At 52.0% G+C, this 25,656-nt stretch overlaps 2 protein-coding genes across 19 annotated transcripts; one reads left to right on the top strand and one right to left on the bottom strand.

Annotated features, from left to right (window-relative positions):
* Positions 1–55: 55 nt before the first annotated feature.
* On the top strand, positions 56–2,124 carry DOLK (dolichol kinase). Its single transcript, XM_009244938.3, has one exon. The coding sequence runs from the start codon at positions 351–353 to the stop codon at positions 1,965–1,967; it is 1,617 nt and encodes a 538-aa protein (XP_009243213.3). The 5' UTR covers positions 56–350; the 3' UTR covers positions 1,968–2,124.
* A 3,476-nt stretch (positions 2,125–5,600) lies between these two features.
* Positions 5,601–25,492, bottom strand: PHYHD1 (phytanoyl-CoA dioxygenase domain containing 1). 18 transcript variants are annotated; one of them, XM_063714080.1, is made up of 12 exons: positions 25,208–25,436; positions 24,453–24,526; positions 19,607–19,765; positions 13,736–13,811; positions 13,535–13,582; positions 11,084–11,139; positions 10,942–11,004; positions 9,802–9,823; positions 7,142–7,270; positions 6,924–7,040; positions 6,068–6,194; positions 5,601–5,971 (listed from the first exon to the last, which is right to left on the bottom strand). In XM_063714080.1, the coding sequence occupies exons 2-12, from the start codon at positions 24,483–24,485 to the stop codon at positions 5,926–5,928; spliced, it is 876 nt and encodes a 291-aa protein (XP_063570150.1). In that variant the 5' UTR covers positions 24,486–24,526; positions 25,208–25,436; the 3' UTR covers positions 5,601–5,925. The 18 variants fall into 18 exon arrangements, with proteins under 18 accessions (XP_063570150.1, XP_063570147.1, XP_063570149.1 ...); XM_063714077.1 differs by having other exon boundaries at positions 6,924–7,061; positions 25,141–25,411; XM_063714079.1 differs by having other exon boundaries at positions 25,141–25,411.
* Positions 25,493–25,656: the final 164 nt, after the last annotated feature.

Genomic DNA, 25,656 nt, shown 5'->3' with positions numbered 1-25,656 from the left:
GGATCCGGAGTGTGGGCGGGGATTTCGTCACGTGACGTTGCCGCGGGGCGGTGCCAAGATGGCGAGGCCCAAAGAGGTGAGGAGCCGGCAGCGGGGGCGGCTGTAACTGTGAGGAAGGCTGCAGAGTGGCGACGTCTACGCCGTAGGTTGGAGGCTGTGGGGGTGGCCGGGCGCCAGCTCCCAGGCCGCAGAAGTGACCTGCGGTGGAGTTCCCTCCTCGCTGCTGGAGAACGGAGGGAGAAGGTTGCTGGCCGGGTGAAAGTGCCTCCCTCTGCTTGACGGGGCTGAGGGGCCCGAAGTCTAGGGCGTCCGTAGTCCCCCGGCCTCCGTGAAGCCCCAGGTCTAGAGATATGACCCGAGAGTGCCTATCTCCGGCCCCGGGGCCTGGGGCTCTGCTGAGTGGATCGGTGCTGGCAGAGGCGGCAGTAGTGTTTGCAGTGGTGCTGAGCATCCACGCAACCGTATGGGACCGATACTCGTGGTGCGCCGTGGCCCTCGCAGTGCAGGCCTTCTACGTCCAATACAAGTGGGACCGGCTGCTACAGCAGGGAAGCGCCGTCTTCCAGTTCCGAATGTCTGCAAACAGTGGCCTACTGCCCGCCTCCATGGTCATGCCTTTGCTTGGACTAGTCATGAAGGAGCGGTGCCAGACTGCTGGGAACCCGTTCTTTGAGCGTTTTGGCATTGTGGTGGCAGCCACTGGCATGGCAGTGGCCCTCTTCTCATCAGTGTTGGCGCTCGGCATCACTCGCCCAGTGCCAACCAACACTTGTGTCATCTTGGGCTTGGCTGGAGGTGTTATCATTTATATCATGAAGCACTCGCTGAGCGTGGGGGAGGTGATCGAAGTCCTGGAAGTTCTTCTGATCTTCGTTTATCTCAACATGATTCTGCTGTACCTGCTGCCCCGCTGCTTCACCCCTGGTGAGGCACTACTGGTATTGGGTGGCATTAGCTTTGTCCTCAACCAGCTCATCAAGCGCTCTCTGACACTGGTGGAAAGTCAGGGGGACCCAGTGGACTTCTTCCTGCTGGTGGTGGTAGTAGGCATGGTACTCATGGGCATCTTCTTCAGCACTCTGTTTGTCTTCATGGACTCAGGCACCTGGGCCTCCTCCATCTTCTTCCACCTCATGACCTGTGTGCTGAGCCTTGGTGTGGTCCTACCCTGGCTGCACCGGCTCATCCGCAGGAATCCCCTGCTCTGGCTTCTTCAGTTCCTCTTCCAGACAGACACCCGCATCTACCTCCTAGCCTATTGGTCTCTGCTGGCCACCTTGGCCTGCCTGGTGGTGCTGTACCAGAATGCCAAGCGGTCATCTTCCGAGTCCAAGAAGCACCAGGCCCCCACCATCGCCCGAAAGTATTTCCACCTCATTGTGGTAGCCACCTACATCCCAGGTATCATCTTTGACCGGCCACTGCTCTATGTAGCCGCCACTGTATGTCTGGCAGTCTTCATCTTCCTGGAGTATGTGCGCTACTTCCGCATCAAGCCCTTGGGTCACACTCTACGGAGTTTCCTGTCCCTTTTTCTGGATGAACGAGACAGTGGACCACTCATTCTGACACACATCTACCTGCTCCTGGGCATGTCTCTTCCCATCTGGCTGATCCCCAGACCCTGCACACAGAAGGGTAGCCTGGGGGGAGCCAGGGCCCTCGTCCCCTATGCCGGTGTCCTGGCTGTGGGTGTGGGTGATACCGTGGCCTCCATCTTCGGTAGCACCATGGGGGAGATCCGCTGGCCTGGAACCAAAAAGACTTTTGAGGGGACCATGACATCTATATTTGCGCAGATCATTTCCGTAGCTCTGATCTTAATCTTTGACAGTGGAGTGGACCTAAACTACAGTTACACCTGGATTTTGGGGTCCATCAGCACTGTGTCCCTCCTGGAAGCATACACTACACAGATAGACAATCTCCTTCTGCCTCTCTACCTCCTGATATTGCTGATGGCCTAGCTGTTACAGTGCAGCAGCAGTGACGGAGGAAACAGACATGGGGAGGGCGAACAGTCCCCACAGCAGACAGCTACTTGAGCATGAAGAGCCAAGGTGTGAAAAGCAGATTTGATTTTTCAGTTGATTTAGATTTAAAATAAAAAGCAAAGCTCTCCTAGTTCTAGTTTTGCTGATATTTATTTTATTATTATTATTTTTTTGAGACAGTTTTGCTCTTGTTGCCCAGGTTGGAGTGCAATGGTGCGATCTCGGCTCATTGCAACCTCCGCCTCCCAGGTTCAAGCGATTCTCCTGTCCCAGCCTCCTGAGTAGCTGGGATTACAGGCATGTGCCACCATGCCCAGCTAATTTTGTATTTTGAGTAGAGACGGGGTTTCTCCATGTTGGTCAGGCTGGTCTCGATCTCCCGACCTCAGGTGATCTGCCCACCTCAGCCTCCCAAAGTGCTGGGATTACAGGCATGAGCCACCATCCCAGCCTTGCTGATATTTAAAAAGAAAAGAGTCTTAAGGGATAGTCCAGCAACTCAAAGAACCTGAGTGTGCTATAGAGCCCCCTCTTTCACCCTGCAGCCTCAGAGGAGGCTAGAGTGGACACTGGAGGGAGTAAAGCATAATGGTTAACACTTTAGTCTCTGAGTCAAACTAATCTGGTCAGAATCCTTGGCTGCACAGCTTCTTAATAACTTTGTGACCTTGAATGGCTGGGCGTGGTGGCTTATGCCTGTAATCCCAGCACTTTGGGAGGCCGAGGCGGGCGGATCACCTGAGGTCGGGAGTTGGAGACCAGCCTGACCAACATGGAGAAACACCGTCTCTACTAAAAATATAAAATTAGCCAAGCATGGTGGTATATGCCTGTAATCCCACCTACTAGAGAGGCTGAGGCAGGAGAATCACTTGAACCTGGGAGGCGGAGGTTGAAGTGAGCCGAGATCGCGCCATTGCACTCCAGTCTGGGCAACAAGAGTGAAACTAAAAAAAAAAAAACTTTGTGACCTTGGGTGAGTCACTTAGCCAGGCTGAACCTCAATTATCTTGCAGATGGGAGTAATGACAGTCCACACCTTGCGGGGTGTTGTGAGGGTCCAGCCTAGAGCCCACCCTTGATAAGCAGTCAGAAAGGGAGTCATTTTTACCAAAGACCAGTCCTCATCTTAGTGAAAAGCTGAAAAGCTGGGCAAACCACTTGGAAACCAGAGTGACCTTTGCTCTCCTGGCTTCACTTGGAGGTGGAGAACCCCCGAGGGAAAGAGCAGAGGGCTAGGAATTACTGAAGGGAGAGGTGGGTCAACTTTGGCGGGGTTGAGGGAGGATCAGATCCTGCTTGGGCTGGATCTTGTTTTAGCCGACCCCACTCCGCCTCTGGTGTCCCACTGAGTGGTGTCCATAGAGAAAGATGGGCTGAACAGCACCAGGACCTCATCAAGGGGTCCTTCTTAAGACCTTTCCATGTTCCAGTCCTATCCAAACCTGTGTTTGTCTTTTCCCAAGGTAGGAAAGATCTACAGGGGCTGGGGGAGTTTCCTGAGAGGTAAAATGACTCTATGAGGGGTCCCCGCTGCAGCCTTGCTCTCTGGGAGGACAGGCTCCGGGACTGCCTCATTCCCCACCCCATCCCCCAAGGCTGGCACAGGGCACTGACAAGGAGCAGGAAATCAGTAGATTTGGGAGTCCATCTGCACTGTGTCCCTCCCAGAATTGTACACTACACAGATAGTGAATGGATAAACATTTTCCATCACTAGGAAGATAGCACAGCAAGATTCCTGAGGCTGGACAAGGTTCTCTCTTTCTCCTCAAGCTTGGGAGGACGTCAGAGGAGGTGAGAGCTTTGGTCCACCAAGGCCAGAAGCCGGGAGCAGAGCTCCAGGGAGCGAAGCTTCTACTTGAGAATCTGCCATGTCTTTTCCCTCAGAGGAAGAGTATTGAGACATTTCTTTGGGACTCAATGGCGACGCTTCCCTTCTCTCAGGCTCCCTCCTATTGCTTGCAAAAGGAGGCAACAAAATGGTGAAAGAGCACCAGCTTTGCCCCACGACTCCCAGGGTGGCCTTGGGAAAGAGTTCTATCCTCTGGGCCTTGGGTTGTCTATGTATATAGTTGGGGGATAGGCTACATCAGGGTCACAAACTCAAATGACTGCCAAGGCCAAGCAGGTAACGCAGTAAACGACAACAGGGGACCACACTGAGCCTCTAAGGGAGCTCCAGCCAGTAGCCACCATGCTAGAGTGTAGGCCCCGCGTTGTCAATTGCATGCTCATTCGAGGAAGCTTAGGAACCTGGATTGTTATGTGGAATCTTCAAGTTTTTTCTTGAAGGCACGGTGGCTCACGCCTGTAATCCCAGCACTTTGGGAGGCCGAGGCGGGTGAATCACAAGGTCAGGAGTTCAAGACCAGCCTGGCCAAGATGGTGAAACGCTGTCTCTACTAAAAATACAAAAATTAGCCGGGCGTGGTGGCGGGCTCCTGTAATCCCAGCTACTTGGGACACTGAGGGAGAAAATTGTTTGAACCCGGGAGGTGGAGGTTGCAGCGAGCTGAGATCTTGCCACTGTACTCCAGCCTGGGTGACAGAGCAAGACTCTGTCTCAAAAAAAAAAAAAAAATTGCTGAGGCCCAGACAAAATGCATCTGTGGGCTAGAATCAGCCTGTGTTCCCCAGTTTGTAGCCTCTGGGCCAAACCTCAGCTAAGGAGGTTTTAGATTTGGCAGTTGTTCTGAAGGTCTGAGTGCCTGCCAAGCATTCCCAAACAGGAAGGGCCCCTGAAGGCCCTAGTCTGGCCCCCTTACTGGACATGGAGGAAACAGGCCCAGAGGAAGGAAAGGCCCTGGCCTGAGACCAGAGAGCAAGTTGCTCAGAGCCAGGACCAGAACCTGGAACTCTGGATTCCTAGCTCTGGGCATCTCTGGATTCCTAGCTCTGGGCATCTCTGCTCCCCAAGAAGAGAAGACGAGGCAGTGTCAAGGTTAGGAGCACGGGCTCTGCATGAGGCTGACCCTGCTGAACAACCGAGCAGCCATGTGACTTGGGCAGGTCATTTACCCCCTCCTTGGTTCAGCATCTTCTGTAAGTACAGATAATAACAGCACTTATCTCTCCGAGTGAGGATTCCATGAGATAAAGCCTGTGAAGGTCTCAGCACAGAGTGGGGCACACAGTCACTGCCCACTAAATGTTACTTATTAAAATCATGCAAGCCACGCCAAGCAGGGCTGGGGTACCTGGGATGCATTTTAGCATCTTGTCTGGAAAGCAATTTTTTTTTTTTTTTTTTTGAGATGGAGTTTCACTTTTGTTGCCCAGGCTGGAGTGCAATGGCGTGATCTCAGCTCACCGCAATCTCCACCTCCTGGGTTCAAGCTATTCTCCTGCCTCAGCCTCCCGAGTAGCTGGGATTACAGGCATGCGCCACCACGCCCAGCTAATTTTTTGTATTTTTAGTAGAGACAGGGTTTCTCCATGTTGGTCAAACTGGTCCCGAACTGCCGACCTCAGGTCATCCACCCGCCTCGGCCTCCCAAAGTACTGGGCTGGGATTACAGGCATGAGCCACTGCACCCGGCCTGGAAAGCAGTTTTCTTCTCTGGAAAGCAATGCTGCTTGGGAAAGAAGGCTCAGTAGGGAAGCTGCATTCTGAAGTCGTTTTTATTCGATAACTAACACCGTAATAACCAGAGTTCCATCTGAGAGGAGAGGAGAGTGAGAAGGGGCCAGAACCCTTTGGTGGCTGAGAAGCCTCCTCAAGGCTATGTTGGGGCAGTAGGGAGGCAGACAGATGAAGATCTTAGGGAAGCCCCTGACCCAGCCTAGGCTGCTGCCCACAGGGCAGGAGGAAAGCCCAGGAGGGGAGACAAGACCTCCCTGTTGCAACCAGGAGGCCGAGCAAGGCACTGGTGTTTACAGCCCACAGTTTCACCCGGGAGGGGCCAGGGCTCCTGCCCTGCAAGAGCCTTTAGGTGTACAGTGGGGGAAAGGGCAGTTCAGCTGTTGGCTGGAGCCTGCAGAGGATAGAGGAGAAACAACCTTGAGGTGCAGGGTCACTGCTCCCAGCCTTCAGGGGACTGTCGGGCGCACACGCCCACCCTGTCACCTACCAGTTCTCTGGGCTCCAGGTGGTGCCAGAGGCCTCCATGAAGTGGAAAGTGTAGGCGTGACGCGAGCGGTCAGAGAGGTTCTGCTTGCTCTTGTGTACCACTTCTCCATGGATGAGGACCAGGGCCCCTGGCAGAGACACAAGCAGGTCAGGAACCCACCAGCCCCACATCCCCCCTCCCCAGGGCAGGAAGGGACATGGGCCCTCCTCCCTCCAGTGATTCTGTGGCCCCCATCCATCCCCATTCCCTTCCCTGAAAGCTCAGGTACTTGCAGCCTCCCACAGGGTCAGAAGCTAAGCTATTGAGATGCATGTTCCTCTGGGATCAAGCCCCCTCTGCTGTGGACTGTGGCCTTGGCAAGCCTTAGGAAGGCCTCCCCTCCCGAGGTCTTTGCAGGATCAGGCAGAAGCCCTCTGTCCTGTGCCAGTCCACTGGGGCCTCTCCGGTGATGCTGAGTTAGACACTGGTTTTCCCTTTTCATAAGAAAAAGGGCCCGCCCAACAGCCAACATTTGTTTAGCAGTGGCTATGCACTAGGCAGACTCTATATCAACATATTTATCATCTCACTGACTTTCCACTTTATGTTTGGGGAAATTAAGGCTCAGGGAGTCAGTCATTTGCCCAGAGAAACAGCCCATAAGTAGCAGAGTGTGGATTCCAGGGTGATCTGGGTCAGCCTGCAGGAAAACATGCCGCTTCCTGACTTCCCAGCGCCCATCCAGCCCCTCCTCCTCTTTCTGTGACTTCACTGCCCTCAGATGACCCCGAGGGCAACCTCTTGGACACTGGGTAGTCGAGCAAGCACAGACCGATGGACTCAGCCCCCTGCCTCTCTGCCCTCTGCATCTGCCTACCTCTCTGCACTGGGGTGGGCACAAAGAGGCTATTATCCCGGGCTGGCTCTGACCCGAGGAAGCTGGTACCAGGAGCTGAGCCAACAGGGGCCCGGACCATCCTTCTTGACACGCCACCTGCAGGCCAAGATGGAGAGCCTGAAACTCCTCCTTTCTCAAGGTCCCTCTCCCTAGGGGATGGGGAGTCCCAAGTGGGCAGAGGAGACAGGGTTCCTCACTGGTGTGGGAGCCAGGGATGAACCAGAGACAGCCGTTCTCCAGCGTGGCATCCTCCACTGCAATCCACACGCCCAGCACCCGGCCCAGGGGCTCCGTGTACAGGAAGGAGGCGTCCTGATGAGGGGAGACTACAGCAGGCCACAGGGGGTGAGGAGCCCATCCTTTTGCTTGTTCCCACCTCACCTTGGCCTCATTACCCATTCCTCAGTCCTCTGGGTGCTCTCCAGGGCCAGCCTTCCCATGATCAGTCAGAATCTCATCACTTCCTGGCCCAGGACCCTAAGGCAAGCAATTTCACCTCTCAAAGCCTCAATTTCCTAAACCGTGAAGTGGCTCCAACAACAACCTACCTCACAGGGTGCTGGAGGATTCTATGAGATGATGTATGAAAAGTGCTTAGGGCCCAACAATGTAACTGCTTGATATAAAGTAGCGCTACTGTTTAATTCCAGTGAGATAACTCAAGCCACCCTTCTTAACCAGGGACAAGTTGCCCCCAGCCACCAGATGGTTCACCCAGTGGCCTAAGTTTGGGAGGTTGGGGCTTGGCACAGTGGCTCACACCTATAATCTTAGCACTTTGGGAGGCTGAGGCAGGTGGATCACCTGAGGTCAGGAATTCGAGACCAGCCTGGCCAACATGGTGAAACCCCGTCTCTACTAAAAACACAAAAATTGGCCATGTGTGGTGGCAGGCGCCTGTAATCCCAGCTACTTGGGAGGCTGAGACAGGAGAATTGCTTGAACTTGGGAGGCAGAACTTGCAGTGAGCCGAGACTGTGCCACTACACTCCAGTCTGGGTGACAGAGCAAGACTCCCTCTCAAAAAAAAAAAAAAAAATTGGGAAGTTGGGTGCGAAGCAGGGAGATGCTATGATCAGGCATCCACATTTCTTTATTATTATTATTATTATTATTTTTTTTGAGATGGAGTCTGGCTCTGTCGCCCAGGCTGGAGTGCAGTGGCACGATCTTGGCTCACCGCAACCTCCGCCTCTCAGATTCAAGTGATTCTTCTGCCTCAGCCTCCCGAGTAGCTGGGATTACAGGTGCCCACCACCACACCCAGCTAATTTTCATATTTTTGGTAGAGATGGGGTTTCACCATGTTAGCCAGGCTGGTCTCAAACTCCTGACCTTAGGTGATCTGCCCCCCTCGGCCTCCCAAAGTGCTGGGATTACAAGCATGAGCCACCGCTCCTGGCCAGCATCCACATGTTTAAAAACCTCCCCACACGATGCTGGGGCACAGTTAGGATGCAGAACCACCAAACAAAGGAACATGGTCCTCAACAACAGAATAAACAGGCTGCTGTCTCACCTCCTTCCTTCCTGGGCAACTGCGTGTTTTCTGAATACCAAACTTTAAGACAGACCTCCAAAGGAACATTTGAAATGGAAGGGGCTTTGAAACATTTGGGAGAGGAATGGTGGAAGGAACTGGGAGAGCTGGACTCAGGCAGAGAAGGCTAAGGGTGGGGATGGTCATCCCTTTGGGGAACTGCTTACAGGCTGAATGGTGGAAGAAGGTGGTCACAAGGAGGCCGACTTGGGCTCATGCAAGGAAGGAAAGGGCTTCGGGAGGTATTTGAGCAGAAGTAGATAATCCCCTACCAGGGAGGCTGTAAAGGGTGACTGCATGGTGTAGGGTGTGGAACTAGATCAGCAATTTCTATGCTGAATTCGTCCTCCAGGAAACTTGTTAGAAATACAGATTCCAGGGCCGGGCGCGGTGGCTCATCCCTGTAATCCCAGCACTTTGGGAGGCAGAGGCGGGTGGATCACCTGAGGTCAGGAGTTCGAGACCAGCCTGGCCAACATGGCGAAACGCTGTCTCTACTAAAAACACAAAAAATTAGCTGGGCGTGGTGGCAGGCACCTGTAATCCCAACTACTCGGGAAGCTGAGGTAGGAGAATCACTTGAACCGGAGAGGCGGAGGTTGTAGTGAGCCGAAATTGTGCCATTGCACTCCAGCTTGGGCGACAAGAATGAAACTCTGTCTCAAAAAAAAAACAGATTCCCAGGCCCACGCAGCCCTATTGGCTCAAGATCTTAGGGACTAGGGCCCAGGAATCTGTTTTTTTGTCTGTTTGGTTTGGTTTGGGTTTTTTTTTTGTTTGTTTGGTTTTAAGACAGAGTCTCACTCTGTCACCCAGGCTGGAGTGCAGTGGTGTGATCTTGGCTTACTGCAACCTCTGCCTCCTGGGTTCAAGCGATTCTCCTGCCTCAGCCTCCTGAGTAGCTAGGACTACGGGTGTGTGATACTACACCCACCTAATTTTTGTATTTTTAGTAAAGATGAGGCTTCAGCATGTTGACCAGGCTGGTCTCGAATTCCTGACCTCAGGTGATCCGCCCACCTCTGCCTCCCAAAGTGCTGGGATTACAGGCATGAGCCACCACGCCTGGCCTAGGAAATCTATATTTTTAACAAGCTGGGGTTGCTGGCAGGCTCCGGACCCACTATGCCAAGGACGCAAGGTTTCCCTACCAATCCACTATCAGAGGAAGGAATGGAAGGTGGCTCCTCCTGTCCGGCCCAGGCTCCTACAGCAGACAGGAGCAAGCACTTTCCCTCCTTCTGAAGATCTGAGAACCACTGCTGTCTTAGATGTCCCACCCATGGCCTTTTCAGGGGCCCACAGCTCTCAGCTCACCTTCACCGCCAAAGTGAGGTTGCTGCAAGAGAGAGGAAAAGCCTGGTGAGGACAGAGGAGAGCAGAGAGGAGCTGGGCTTGCTGAGACTCGCAGGATGCTGCTGCTCTGGCCACAGGCATTTTCCTCTCGGGATTCCACGTCAACACCCAGCTACTGAGCACCTACCGTGTGCCAGCCCCAGGAGGGGTGCAAAGAGAAAACCCCCACCCCTGCCCAACAAGCCCCTAGCATGTGCAAGCACACACATGCCTAACAAGATCACAGAGCAGAGCAGGGCAAGGACTGGAGGGAGAGGCTAGGACACAGGCCAGCAGTTGAACCTTCCAGCCCCAGAGTCAGATGGGTCCGTCTTTTCTCAGGGGTTCTGGAAGGCTTCTTAGAAGAGATAGCACTGAGCTGGCCCTTGAAAGCTGCGAGCACAGCATTTCAATTGCCAAAGAAAGGAGGAGGGAGGCCGAGGGAGGCCTGGGGATGACCCTCCCTCCTACCACCCAATTTTTTTTTTTTTGTCTTTTTTTTTTTCTTCCTTTTTGTGGAGAATGGGGTCTCGCTATATTGCCCAGGCAGGTCTCGAACTCCTGGGTTCAAGCTACCCTCCCACCTCTGCCTCCCTGAGAGCTGGGATTACAAGCATTGAGCCACTGCGCCTGGCCAAATTTTTCTTTTTTTTGAGATGGAGCCTTGCTCTGTCCCCCAGGCTAGAGTACATTGGCGTGATCTCCACTCACTGTAACCTCCACCTCCTGGGTTCAAGCAATTATCCTGCCTCAGCCTCCCGAGTAGCTGGGACTACAGGTGTGTGCCACCACGCCCGGCTAATTTTTGTATTTTTAGTAGAGATGGGGTTTCTCTATGTTGGCCAGGTTGATCTTGAACTCCTGACTTCAGGTGATCTGCCCGCTTCCGCCTCCCAAAGTGCTGGGATTACAGGCATGAGCCACCACGCCTGGCCCCTACCACCAAATTTTAACTGAGGATCAACTAAGTTCCAGGTGCTTTAGCCAGAGGAGACCGATTTTCCATGTTCTCCCACCAACATAATAATTCCAGCAACTTTTGGCCCATTGTAAGGAAGGGCTTGGTATGAGCAGTCTGCCCATTTTACAGACAGTAAACTGAGGCAAGGACAAGGAGCTCACCTTAAAGATGTACATGCTCTGCACCACCACGGGCATCTGGAGGCCCAGACTTCTGGCCAAGGTCTGGAGGGGGGCAAAGGTCATGCTGCCAGCCTGCCACACATGGCCCACCCTCCTGGCCCTCACCCCCACCTCTGCTCACCTGAACCTTGGGGGAGTGTGTGATGCTCTTGAAGACGGGGTCGTGGGCATGCAGAGCTATGGGACAGAAGGAGGCTGTCGGCCCCATCTCAGGCCCACGTGTCCCTCCACACCCAGCTCTGGGCACCCACACTCAGGCTTACTTTGACGTTCTCACCTATTTTGTATGCATTAGCCCTTCTGCTTGTTTACAACTGAGTAATCAGCTCCACAGAAGCCTTGCCCCCACCCCAGGCCCTATGCCGCCCATGCGCTTATTCTTGACCTTCTGGGAAGCTCAGTCCAGCCCCGACTCCCCACCCCTCACAGACGACTAAGGGCTCCAAGGCACCAATCATGTGGAGCAATCTCGGTACCACCATTTGCTCTGTGTGGCCTCGGGTAACCATTTCTCTCCTGTGAGCCTCAGTTTCCTCTTCTGTCAAATGAGGATTAGAAGAACCTGGGAGGCAGGACTGGTGTGGGACCCGATGGGCTAATGAATGTGCAGGGACAGCCCAGGGCCTGGCATGGAATAGTCCCTCATTGTCATAAACATAAGATTGAATGCATTTAATACCACTGAGCTACGTACTTTTTATTTTTATTTATTTATTTATTTTTGAGATGGAGTCTCACTCTGTCGCCCAGGCTGGAGCGCAGTGGCATGATCTCGGCTCACTGCAACCTCCATCTCCCGGGTTCAAGTGATTCTCCTGCCTCAGCCTCCTGAGCAGCTGGGACTACAGGCGTGCGCCACCATGCCCAGCTAATTATTGTATTTTTAGTAGAGATGGTTTTTCACCATATTGGCCAGGCTGGTCTCAAACTCCTGACCTCGTGATCCACCTGCCTCAGCCTCCCAAAGTGCTGGGATTACAGGCATGAGCCACCACGCCCAGTCGAGCTACGTACTTTAAAAGGATTATGATGATATGGTAAATCTTTTTTTTTTTTTTTGAGACAGAGTTTTGCTCTGTTGCCCAGGCTGGAGTGCAGTGGCAGTAGCTGGGACTACAGGCACCCACAACCACGTCTGGCTAATTTTTTGTGTTTTTAGTAGAGACGGGGTTTCACTGTGTTAGCCAGGATGGTCTCGATCTCCTGACCTCGTGATCCGCCCGCCTTGGCCTCCCAAAGTGCTGGAATTACAGGCGTGAGCCACCGCGCCCGGCAATGGTATGGTAAATCTTACGTGTATTTTACCGCAACTTGTCTACAAGCTTACCATGATATAACTTCAAGTTTAACAATAAGCATTCTAGGCCAAGTGCAGTGGCTTATGCCTATAATCCCAGCATTTTGGGAGGCCAAGGCAGGAGGATCACTTGAGCCCAGTAGTTGAAGACCAGCCTAGGCAACATAACGAGACCTCCTCTCAATTTTATTTAAAAAAATAAATATGCAGTCTATGAAACAAATTATAATGTATGATCCTAAAGAAAAAAAGTGAGGGTTTTCTTACTTGACTTTGGGGTGTCAGAATAGGGACCCTGTCAGCAGGTCAGGTGCCCTTTAAGGTGGCTCTAGGGAGCACTGAACCCAGGAGCTCCCCCAGGCCAGGCAGTAGAGAGCCTGCACATGCCCATCTATTAGGGGGGATCAGGTGGACCTCCTATCCCCAGTGCTGTGGCAGCAGTGTCATGATTAGCAGAGGGGCCCAAGACCAGAGGGGAGCCTGAAGCCACAAATGCCATTCACCCGACCACTAATTTACTATGGGCTTGCTTTCCTTTTTTTTTTTTGAGACGGAGTTTCACTCTTGTTGCCCAGGCTGGAGTGCAATGGCATAATATTGGCTCATTGCAGCGTCAGCCTCTCGGGTTCAAGCTATTCTCCCGCTTCAGCCTCCCGAGTAGCTGGGATTACAGGCATGCGCCACCATGTTCAGCTAATTTTGTATTTTTAGTAGAGACGGGGTTTCTCCATGTTGGTGAGGCTGGTCTTGAACTCCTGACCTCAGGTGATCCGCCTACCTTGGCCTCCCAAAGTGCTGGGATTACAGACGTGAGCCACCGCGCCCAGCCACTATGGGCTTTCATTAAGGCTCCTAAACTCTTCAGGCTTCAGTTTCCCCAGTTTCCCCATTCTGTCTGTTTCCTTTTCTTTTCTTTTTTTTTTTTTTTTTTTTTTTGAACAGGGTTTCACTCTGTCTCTGTCACCCAGGCAGGCTGGAGTGCAATGACACGATTTCAGCTCACTGCAACATCCGCCTCCGGGGTTCAAGCAATTCTTCTGCCTCAGCCTCCTGAGTAGCTGGGACTACAGGTGTGCGTCACTACACTCACCTAATTTTTTCTATTTTTAGTAGAGATGGGGTTTCACCATGTTGGCCAGGCTGGTCTTGAACTCCTGACCTCAAGTGATCTGCCCGCCTTGACTTCTCAAAGCATTAGTTAGGATTACAAGTGTAAGCCACCACTACCAGCCAGTTCCCCGATCTTCTTTCCTGTACCCCCAAGCCCCTGCTCACCGTGGCCAATTTTGTTGATGGATTTCTCCGGAGGGACCAGGAAATTTCCTGTGGCACAAAGAACAGATAAAGGCAGAGAACTGGTGTCTAGCCTTCCATGGGCAGCTGGCTTCAGCATGCTTCCAGCTCTGGGGGCAGATCCCCGAGTCCAGCCTACCCTCGCCATGCCTCCTCCCCATCTCTAGGGCCCCAGCTCCAAACCTTTCTCATCAAAAACGCCTTTCTCAAAGAAGAATCGAATCTTGTCACCACTGCTCAAGAAATAGTCTGTGCTGCCCTGTGGAAAGAGAACATCAGAGGACTGAGACAGCATCCTGGGGTCAGAGCTGGGCCTGGCAAAAAGGGAGGCGGATTCAGAAGCTTCCCACCCTCACAGGGTTATAGACACCCTGGGGGCTTCTCAAACTTGTCCACTGAGGCACAGACAGTGAGCCAGAACTTCAAGTGCCTGGAAGCACACCCCAAAGATGCAAACATGGAATTTCTTGGACACCTCACTATACTGTGATTCAGAACATGGATGCTAGAGTCAAATAGGGCTGGTTCCCTAGCGGCCTTGGGCCCCTGGTTTTATGTCACCAAGACGTGATTTTCTCATCTGTAAAAAAAGGAATAATAATGGCTGGGCGTAAGGACTCACACCTGTAATCCCAGCACATTGAGGCAGATCACTTGAGGCCAGGAGTTCGAGACCAGCCTGGCCAACACGGTGAAACTTCGTCTCTACTAAAAATACAAAAATACAAAAAATACAAAAATCAGCTGGGCATGGTGGGCACCTGTAGTCCCAGGTACTCGGGAGGCTGAGGCAGGAGAATCACTTGAACCTGGGAGGCGGAGGTTGCAGTAAGCCGAGATTGCACTAGTGCACTCCAGCCTGGGCGACAGAGTGAGACTCTGTCTCAAAAAAAAAAAAAAAAAAAGAAGGCTGGGTGCCTGTAATCCCAGCACTTTGGGAGGCTGAGGTGGGCGGACCACAAGGTCAGGAGATCGAGACCATCCTGGCTAACACGGTGAAATCCCCATCTCTACTAAAAAAAATACAAAAAATTAGCCGGGCGTGGTGACAGGCACCTGTAGTCCCAGCTACTCCGGAGGCTGAGACAGGAGAATGGTGTGAACCCGGGAGGCAGAGCTTGCAGTGAGCCAAGATTGGGCCACTGCATTCTGGCCTAGGCTACAGAGCAAGACTCTGTCTCAAAAAAAAAAATAAATAAATAAAAAAGGAATAATAATAGAACTGACCAACCAGGCACTGTGGCTCACACCTGTAATCCCAGCACTTTGGGAGGCTGAGGCAGGCGGATCACGAGATCAGGAGTTCAAGACCAACCTGGCAAACATAGTGAAACCCTGTCTCTACTAAAAATACAAAAAATTGCTGGGTGCAGTGGCTCACGCCTGTAATCCCAGCACTTTGGGAGGCCAAGGAGGGCAGATCACCTGAGGTCAGGAGTTCAAGACCAGCCTGACCTACGTGGAGAAACCCCGTTTCTACTAAAATTACAAAATTAGCTGGGCATGGTGGTGCATGCCTGTAATCCCAGTTACCTGGGAGGCTGAGGTAGGAGAATTGCTTGAACCTGGGAGGCGGAGGTTGCGGTGAGCCAAGATTGTGCCATTGCACTCCACCCTGGGCAACAAGGGTGAAATTCCATCTCAAGAAAAAATAAAAATAAAAACAAAAGTACAAAAAATTAGCCGAGTGTGGTGGTGGGCACCTGTAATCCCAACTACACGGGAGGCTGAGGCAGGAGAATCGCTTGAACCCAGGAGGCGGAGGTTGCAGTGAGCTGAGATTGTGCCATTGCACTCCAACCCGGGTGACAGTGCGAGACTCCATCTCAAAAAAAATAAATAAATAATAAATAATAATAATAATAATAATGAAACTGACTTCCCCAGTCCGGGTGCGGTGGCTCATGCCTTTAATCTCAGCACTCTGGGAGGCTGAGGTGGGCGGAACATCCAAGGTCAGGAGTTTGAGACCAGCCTGACCAATATGATGAGACCCCCATCTCCACTAAAAATGCAAAAATTAGCCGGGCGTGGTAGCATGCACCTGTAATCCCAGCTACTTGGGAGGCTGAGATGGGAGAATTGCTTGAACCCGGGAGGCAGAGGTTGCAATGAGCCAAGATCGCACCATTGCACTCCAGTCTGGGCAACAAGAGCAAAACTCCATCTCACAAAAAAAAAAGAACGAAAGGCTGGGCAAGGTGGCTCACGCCTATAATCCCAGCACTTTGGGAGGCTGAGGTGGGCGGATCACGAGGTCAGGGGATCGAGACCATCCTGGCTAACACGGTGAAACCCTGTCTCTACTAAACAAAATACAAAAAATTAGCCGGGTGTGGTGGCGGGCACCTGTAGTCTCAGCTACTCCGGAGGCTGAGGCAGGAGAATGGCCTCCTGCCTCAGCCTCCCGAGTAGCTGGGACTACAGGCGCCCGCCACCACACCCAGCTAATTTTTTGTATTTTTAGTAGAGATGGGGTTTCACTGTGTTAGCCAGGATGGTCTCGATCTCCTGACCTTGTGATCCCCCCGCCTTGGCCTCCCAAAATGCTGGGGTTACAGGCATAAGCCACTGCGCCCAGCTGAGGTGCTTTTTTTGTTTGTTTCTTTTTTTCTTTTTTTTTTTTTTGAGATGGAGGTTCATGCTTGCCCAGGCTGGAGTGCACTAGCGCGATCTTGGCCCACCGCAACCTCCATGTTGGTCAGGCTGGTCTTGAACTCCCGACCTCAGGTGATCCACCCACCTCAGCCTCCCAAAGTGCTGGGATTACAGGCATGAGCCACTGTGCCAGGCTTTTTTTTTTTTTTAAGAGAGAGACAGTGGCTCATTTTGTTGCCCAGGCTGGAGTGCAATGGTGCAATGGGATCACGGCTCACTGTAGCCTTGACTTCCTGAGCTCAGGTGATCCTTCCACCTCAGCCTCCCAAGTAGCTAGAAATACAAGTTCATACCAACATGCCTAATTTTTTTTTTTTTTTTTTTTTTTTTTGTTTAAGACATGGTTTCGCTCTGTCCCCCAGGCTGGAGTCCAGTGGTGCAATCTTGGCTCACTGCAACCTCTATCTCCCGGGTTCAAGCGATCCTCCTGTCTCAGCCTCCCAAGTAGCCAGGATTACACGCATGCACCACCACTCTCAACTAATTTTCTTGTATTTTTGGTAGAGATGGGGTTTCGCCATGTTGCTCAGGCTGGTGTTGAACTCCTGGGCTCAAATGATCTGCCTGCCTCGGCCTTCCAAAGTGCTGGGATTACGGGTATGAGCCACCATGCCTGGCCACGACTAACTTTTTTTTTTTTGTATTTTTTGTAGAGACAGGGTTTCACTGTGTTGCCCAGGCTGGTCTCGAACTCCTGGGCTCAAGCGATTTGTCCACTGCCTTGACCTTGCAAAGTGCTAGGATTATAGGCTTGAGCCACCATGCCTGGATGGTAAAAATATTAAAGGTAATGATGCTAAGCATATGTCAAATATTTTACTGAATTCGTTATTTCACGAGGGAACCAGTAAGATGTTACAACTGGTTCAAAGGAGAATTCCAAGAATTACACACACATGTATGTAGATACTAAGGAATACTGAAATGAATTTTTTTTTTTTTTTGAGATAGAATCTCGCTCTGTCACCCAGGCTGGAGTGCAGTGGCATGATCTCGGCTCACTGCAACCTTTCCCTTCAGGGTTCAGGCGTTTCTCCTGCCTCAGCCACCCAAGTAGCTGGGACCACCGGCGCCTGCCACCATGCCCAACTAATTTTTGTATTTTTGGTAGAGACCGGGTTTCACCATGTTCCCTAGGCTAGTCTCGAACTCTTGACCTCCAGCAATCTGCCTGTTTCAGCCTCGCAAAGTGCTGGGATTACAGGTATAAGCCACCACTCCTGGCCCTTGAAATGAATTTAGAGATAGATGCAAACTGTTTTCTTTTTTTTTTTTGAGACAGGGTCTTTCTTTATCACCCACCCAGACTGGAGTGCAGTGGCATGATCATAGCTCACTGCAGCCTCAACCTCCTGGCCCCAAGTGATCCTTCTGCCTCAGCCTCCCATGTAGCTGGGACCACAGGCATATACCACCATGCCCAGCTAATTTAAAAAAATTTTTTTGTAGAGACAGAGGTCTCACTTTATTGACCAGGCTGGTTTCGAACTTCTGGGCTCAAGCGATCCGCCCTCCTTGGCCTCCCAAAGTGCTGGGATTACAGGCAGGAGCCACCACACCCAGCTGCCCAACTGTTCTATCCACAGGGCAATAATTGCATTCCCCAGGACCCAGTTCATGGTAACATGATTGGAACAGAGTGGTACTGACCCCCTCCTTGGACAAATATCATGTGCATTATTATCAGTTTTATCCAACTTACAGTGTTGGTTATTTTAACTCAAACAAGGAAAGCTGGAGGTAACCCAAGAAAATGAAACAGGACGCCCACTGATCTTTTTTTTTCTCACAGTATCAAGAGTGAATATTGAGGATGTTACTGAGTGCTGGGCACCATGCCAAGCTCTTTTCTTTGCACGCATTATAAACCAAGATATATTAGCTTTTTTTTTTTTTTTTTTTGAGACAGGATTCTTGCTCTGTTGCCCAGGCTGGAGTGCAGTGGCATGATCTTGGCCCACTGCAACCTCCACTTCCTGGGTTCAAGCGATTCTCCTGTCTCAGCCTCCCAATCACAGGTATGCATCACCTGGCCCAGCTAATTTTTGTATTTTTAGTAGAAACAGGGTTTCACCATGTTGGCCAGGCTAGTCTCAAACTCCTGACCTCAGATGATCCACCCACCTCGGCCTCCCAAAGTGCTAGGATTACAGGCGTGAGTCACCGCACCCGGCCAATATATCAGCTTTATTCTCACGTTCTTCCCACCCCACAACCCATTAGTCTCTGAAGGCAGCTTGGAGGGCACAGGATTCGGCCTTCTTACTCCTAGGAACCCTTGAGTGGCCTGCCTGTCTCTGGCTGCAGGAGCTGTCTCTGCTTCCCCCAGTATCCCCCCGAATGGAAGGCAGCTGTGCAGCAAATGAGACCAGCTTTGGAGGAAACTGTCATTCCTTAACCGGTTCTTTTTCCTTCTCAAGACCCCATTCTCCCCATTCCCTGGGATGGCTTCCGGCTGTTGTATTTCTGCTAATGCCCACCAGATGGCAGGAGCTCCTCGGCGTGAGTGCCAGGATCTCGCCTGGCCCAGGCGCAAGCAGGCTCCTAATAAACTCCGACTAGGAAGGGTCAAGAGAACAGTGTGGGAGACCCCAGAGTCTTCAATTTACCCATTGCAAACTGTACTGGGTCCTATCATGTGGCCTATTCGGTCACTGGGGGGAGAAAAATCTGAGTTCCTAGTCTCATGGGGGATAACAGTTACACAGGTGGGGGTCATCCAGACCACTGGGCTCATTCCAGGTGGCTGGCCACAAAGTGGCCTTCGGTGGCCAGAGAACAGCTGGAAAGCAGAAAGTAAAGCCAAGCCGGGAACAGCAGGGACTTGGTATCAGACAGATCTGGGTTGAAATCCTGACTCTGTCCACTACTAACTGTGTGGCTTGGGGCAAGTGATCTGAACCTCATTTTCCCCACCTGTCTAATGGGGGGATAATAGCCTGTAATCTCAGCACTTTGGGAGACTGAGGCGGGTGGATCACCCGAGATTGGGAGTTCAAGACCAGCCTGACCAACATGATGAAACTCTGTCTCTACTAAAAATACAAAAATTAGCCAGGCCTGGTGGCACATGCCTGTAATTGCAGCTACTCGGGAGGCTGAGGCAGGAGAATCGCTTGAACCCGGGAGGCGGAGGTTGCAGTGAGCTGAGATCGTGCCACTGAATTCCAGCCTAAGCAACAGAGTGAGAATCTGTTTTAAAAGAAAAAAGAAAAAAAAAAAGGACAATAAAGCCTACTTGATAACTTCCCAGTGAGGAGCGAGGGAAAGGTGTGTAAGGGGCTTGGCCTGACACCCTGGAGCCTTGGGATCCTCCCTTCCACAATGCTGCTCTGGCCGGGGACCAAGCCCTCCCTCAAAGGCCACATCCCATCCTCATGTGCCCCAGACACCTACCTGGGCTCGAAGCTGCTCCTCTTCCTGGGTGGAGAATTCTGTGCGGCAGTGGAGAGGAACATCCATTTCAGCCACTATCTCGCCAATCCTTTGTTGCATGGCCACACACTCTTCTGCAGACAAGAATCCTTCCAGCACCAGGAATCCATCCTGTTGGAACTGCAGCCAGGATTGAGACTCAGGCTTCCCCAGTCTGCAAATGCTCCTGTCTGACCCTTCCCTCAACCCTGCAGCTGTGTGAAGGTGGGACCAGGTATCCTGTTTGCTGCCCTGTCCCCAACCCCAGGCATGGAGTCTGGCACCCAGCAAAGAGCAATCAATATTTGCTGCTTGAATGAAAGAAAAAGTAGTGAGGCCGGATGCAGTGGCTCATGCCTGTAATCCCAGCACTTTGGGAGGCTGAGGCGGGCAATAACTTGAGGTTATGAGTTTGAGACCATCCTGGCCAACATGGTGAAACCACATCTCTATTAAAAATAAAAAAATTAGCTGGGCATGGTGGTGCATGCCTGTAGTCCCAGCTACTCGGGAGGCTGAGGCAGGAGAATCACTTGAACCCAGGAGGCGGAGGTTGCAGTGAGCCGAGATCTCACCACTGCACTCCAGCCTGAGCAACAGATGAGACTCCGCCTCAAAAAAAAAAAAAGAAAAGAAAGAAAAAGAAAAAGGAAGCTGGGCACAGTGGCTCACGCCTGTAATCCCAGCACTTAGGGAGGATCACCTAAGGTTGGGAGTTCCAGACCAGCCTGACCAACATGGTGAAACCCCATCTCTACTAAAAATACAAAAACTTGGCCAGGTGTGGTGGCGCGTGCCTGTGTAATCCCAGCTCCTCGGGAGGCTGAGGCAGGAGAATAGCTTGAACCCAGGAGGTGGAGGTTGCAGTGAGCCGAGATCATGCCATTGCATTCCAGCCTGGGCAACAAAAGCGAAACTCCGTCTCAAAAAAAGAAAAGAAAAAGGAGTGGGAAGGGGAAGTTGTCCCTGTCCTTCCCCTCCAGGCTTGGGTCACCTGGAAACACAACCTTATTCATGTATTCAACCAATATTGATTGAGCATCTACTGTGTCTGAGACATGGTTTTAGGAGCTAAAAGTACGGCTATAAGCAAGCCAGCCATGATGCCTGCCCTCATGGTGCCTACAGTCTAATGAAAGAGACCAGCATCACACTAACCACACAGGTAAATTCACTGTCACAAACTTCGTGCGGGAGAGACAGGATGAGTGTGAGTGCTGAAGGCAGAAGCAGCTAGCGTAAGCTGGCTGGGAAGGAGAAGGGTCTGGGAGCAGCAGCGCTGAGGGAGTGACATTTCAAGAGGGGACCAGCAGGATAAGGGAAGGGCATTCTAGACAGAGGGAGCAGGATATGGGAAGCCCCTGAATTTGGGAGGAACATAAGGAATTGGGAATGGATAGGGCAGAGTGAGGGGAGGGGTGGAAGAGGAGGCAGGAGGGTGGCAAGGGCTGGGCCAGGCTGGGAGCTGTATCCTATCCTGGGCGCAGTGGCAGCCAGGGAGGGGAAGTAGACGGCTTCTTCTGATTTGCCTCTGGTCCTCTTATTCTGAGGCTCTTGAGAGAGATAGGGAGGGCACGAATATCTGCACATTTGCCTGCAGAGCGTTACCAAGTTTTAGCCCCAACAGGGACACTGAAAGTCACCTACTGCTGGGCACGGTGGCTCACGCCTATAATCCCAACAGTTTGGGAAGTCAAGCTGGGTGGATTGCTTGAGGTCAGGAGTTGGAGACTAGCCTGGCCAGCATGGTGAAACCCTGTCTCTACTAAAAATACAAAAATTAGCCAGGTGTGGTCGCGGGCACCTGTAATCCCAGCTACTCAGGAGGCTGAAGCAGGAGAATCATTTGAACTCAGCAAGCAGAGGTTGCAGTGAGCTGAGATCACGCCACTGCGCTCTAGCTTGGAAGACCAAGCCAGACTTCATCTCAAAAAAAAAAAAAAAAGAAAAGAAAGAGAAAAAGAAAAGAAAGTCACCTATTGCACACACCCACAAAGAGCTTTAGTTTCCAGTTAAGGACACCCCTTCCCCCACCATGGGATGCTCAGTTCTGGCTTCCACACACCACTCATGACCACCCACCATGGGCCCCTCAGTTACGCATGTTAGGAATTAATCACATCGGTATCAAGCTGAAAATTACCTCCTTGGGAATTGGGCCAACCACAGCAACCTGTGCAGCATACCCTTGATCTAGTAAATACACAAATACACTGCTAGGAATTCTTTTTTTCCTTTTTTTTCTTTTTGAGACGGAGTCTCACTCTTTTTGCCCAGGCTGGACTACAATGGCATGATCTCAGCTCATTGCAACCTCCACCTCTCAGGGTTAAGTGATTCTCCTGCCTCAGCCTCCCGAGTAGTTGGGATTACAGGAAGGTGCCACCACGCCTGGCTAATTTTTGTATTTTTAGTAGAGATGGGGTTTCACCATGTTGGCCAGGCTAGTCTCGAACCCTGACCTCAAGGGATCCACCCACCTCGGACTCTCAAAATGCTGCTGGAATTACAGGCATGAGCCACGGCACCCAGCCCTTTTCTCTTCTTCTTTTTTTTTTTTTTTTTTTTAGAGACAGGGTCTCTCTCTGTCACCCAGGCTGGAGAGTAGTGATGTGATCATAGCTTATTGCAGCCTTGAACTTCTGGGCTCAATCAGTCCTCCTGCCTCAGTCTCCCGAGTAGCTGGGACTACAGGTACACACCACCACGCCTGGCTAATTTTATTTTATTTTTGTTTATTTTATTTTATTTTACTTTATTTTGAGACAGAATCTCGCTCTGTTGCCCAGGCTGGAGTGTAGTGGCACGATCTCGGCTCACTGCAAGCTCCGCCTCCCGGGTTCACGCCACTCTCCTGCCTCAGCCTCCCGAGTAGCTTGGACTACAGGCGCCCGCCACCACGCCCAGCTAATTTTTTTGTATTTTTTAGTAGAGACAGGGTTTCACCATGTTAACCAGGATGGTCTTGATCTCCTGACCTCGTGATCCGCCTGCCTCGGCCTCCCAAAGTGCTGGGATTACAGGTGTGAGCCACTGCACCCGGCCTGTTTTTTATTTTATTTTTGAGACACAGTCTTGCTCTGTTGACCAGGCTGGAGTGCAGTGGCACCATCTCGGATCACTGCAAACACTGCAAACTCTGCCTCCCAGGTTCAAGTGATTCTCCAGCCTTAGCCTTCTGAGGAGCTGGGATTACAGGCGTGTGCCACCACACCTGGCTAAATTTTTGTATTTTTAGTAGCGACGGGGTTCCGCCATGTTGGCCAGGCTGGTCTCCAACTCCTGACCTCAGGTGATCGGCCTGCCTCGGCCTCCCAAAGTGCTGGGATTACAGAGGTGAGCCACCGCGCCTGGCCAGTTTTATTTTTTTTTTAGAGAAGGAGTCTTGCTATATTGCCCAAGCTGGTCTTGAACTCCTGGGCACAAGCGATCCTCCCACCTTGGCATCACAAAGTGGATTGGGATTACAGACGTGAGCCACAGCTAGGAATTGTTTTAGGAGGATTACGCAATAGGGGATCAAAGATATACATATCCATATGGGGATATTCACTGAGCCTTGTTTAATAACAGAACTAAGTGGGGAGTAATCTAAATGCTCAGCGCAAGGGGATTAGTTTAACAAAGTATAGTTTATCTATCTGGAACACAATATAGCTGATAAAAATCATATAGAAACATATTTCCTCTCAAAGATTGGCTATAAATGATTATCTGGCCATTGTGAGAACTTGACCAAGTAAGTGCCCTCCTTTCTCTGGCCCTCAGGCTACCAAATGGGGATAGCAGTACAGCCTCCTTTATTGAACCTGGCAGGCTGGGCGCGGTGGCTCATGCCTTGTTGTCCCAGCACTTTGGAAGGCCAAGGCAGGAGGATCGCTTTAGCCCAGGAGCTCAGGACCAGCCTGGGCAACAAAGTGAGACCCCATCTCTGCAAAAATAAAAATAGGACCGGGCACGGTGGCTCACGCCTGTAATCCCAGCACTTTGGGAGGCCAAGGCAGGTGGATCACTTGAGGTCAGGAGTTCAAGACCAGTCTGGCCAACATGGTGAAATCCTATCTCTACTAAAAATACAAAATTAGCTAGGTGTGGTGGCGCATGCCTGTAATCGCAGCTATTCGGGAGGCTAAGGTAGGAGAGTCGTTTGAACCTGGGAGGCAGAGGTTGTGGTGAGCCGAGATTGTGCCAGTGCACTCCAGCCTGGGCAACAAGGGCAAAACTCCGTCTCAAAAAAAAAAAAAAAAAGAGCTGGGTATGGGGGCGTGTGCCTGTGGCGAGACCCCGTCTCCTCCCCACCCTCCCAAAAAAACTTGTCCAGCACTTGATTCGCGGTAGCTGTTGTAACAGACTTTGAAACAAAACTTCTAGAGCTGTATACGAAAATATTAAGTCTCAGCGTAGGAATGTATGAGTGATTTTTTAAAAGGCTGTGCCACACTAATTCCCACGAGGTAGCCTTTTGTGATCGGACGAACATGGGCCCTCCTGGGCCCTTCGCAGGCCCCGCCCCCTCCTGGGCGCTGCGCCCCCCCACAGCGTTGCCGACTCCCGCCCAGGGCTGAACTGGTGGGTTCCGAGGCCTTATTCTCGTTTTTGGTCAAACACACACGTCCCCACCCCACCCCACCCTGGGTCCTGTGATCTAGACACCCCAGGCTATGTGTGAAGAAGTCAGGAGGGGTTGTGGTTGGGAACCCGCTCCTCTGGGCTTCAGTTTCCTCCTCGGTAAAATGGGGCAGGGGGTGGGTTGGGCACCGGGACTACTGAAGGTCCGGCAGGGACCCCCCCGCCATGACCCTCCTGGCCCCGACTTGCAGGCTCCTACCTTCTGGAGCTGCCAGGGGCTCAGGCAGGCCATGGAGACGCTCGGGGCACTGGGCGGTTTCTAAGTGCGGCCTCCTGGTGGGGAGGAGAAAGTTTAGGAGCCTGGGAGGACTTAACCCTTCCCTACCCGGAGAAAACCCGGTCCCACCACCCAACCCTCCTTCCCCAGACACAGCCAGATCAGCCTGTGACCTCCAGGCTAATCTCCCCCACCCCCACAACTAATCCAGGATTTGCCCTTTCCCATCTCCAAGGATTTTATCTGCTTCCTCTGTGTTTCTTCTGGAAACCACCCCCAACCACTGTTTACCAGGTGCCGGGAAATTATGCTCTGAGAGGGTCAGGCCAAGCAGCTGGGCTGAGTCCCAGTCCAGGCGCCGCCATTCCCTGTGACTCTGAGGAACGCCTGCCTCTCTCTAGGCCTCAATCTGGATAGAATGGGATGCAGGGTTGGTCTGGGGGATGTGCGGCACCCCCCTTCCCCAGGTAATGGGCATTCCAAAGGTGGAAGAGGTCCTGGGGAGAACTATCTGGGCCCCTCCCAGCACCGATCTGAAACCCTCTCGGTCCTGGGAGGATTATGGAAGGGAATTAACGCATCCGTCTGCAGCTCAGAGGAAAGTAGGAGACATGGGGTATCTTAGTAGAAGGAAGGGGCTGAGGAGAGAGAGATGCTTCCTGTTACCCACCCTCAGGCCCAAGATACTTGGCATCTCAAGTCGGGCTGGCACAGTGGAGCTGGGGTCAGAACAATACCTGCAGGCCGGGTGTGGTGGCTCACGCCTGTAATCCCAGCACTTTGGAGGCAGAGGCGGGCGGATCACGAGGTCAGCAGATCGAGACCATCCTGGCTAACATGGTGAAACCCCGTCTCTACTAAAAATACAAAAAATTAGCCGGGCGTGGTGGCCGGCGCCTGTAGTCCCAGCTGCTCTGGAGGCTGAGGCAGGAGAATGGCGTGAACGCGGGAGGCGGAGTTTGCAGTGAGCCGAGATTGGGCCACTGCACTCCAGCCTGGGCGACAGAGCGAGACTCCATCTCAAAATAAATAAATAAATAATAAATAAAAATACAAAAAACTAGCCGAGCGTGGTGGCAGGTGCTGGTAGTCCCAGCTACTCGGGAGGCTGAGGCAGGAGAATCGCTTGAACCCAGGAGGCAGAGGTTGCAGTGAGCCGAGATCATGCCACTGCACTCACTCCAGC

The sequence above is a fragment of the Pongo abelii genome, chromosome 13 (genome assembly GCF_028885655.2).
Source record: "Pongo abelii isolate AG06213 chromosome 13, NHGRI_mPonAbe1-v2.0_pri, whole genome shotgun sequence".
NCBI classification, from domain to species: domain Eukaryota; kingdom Metazoa; phylum Chordata; class Mammalia; order Primates; family Hominidae; genus Pongo; species Pongo abelii.
Note: the sequence above shows the minus strand (reverse complement) of the source record. Positions and strands in the feature narration are given on the sequence as shown.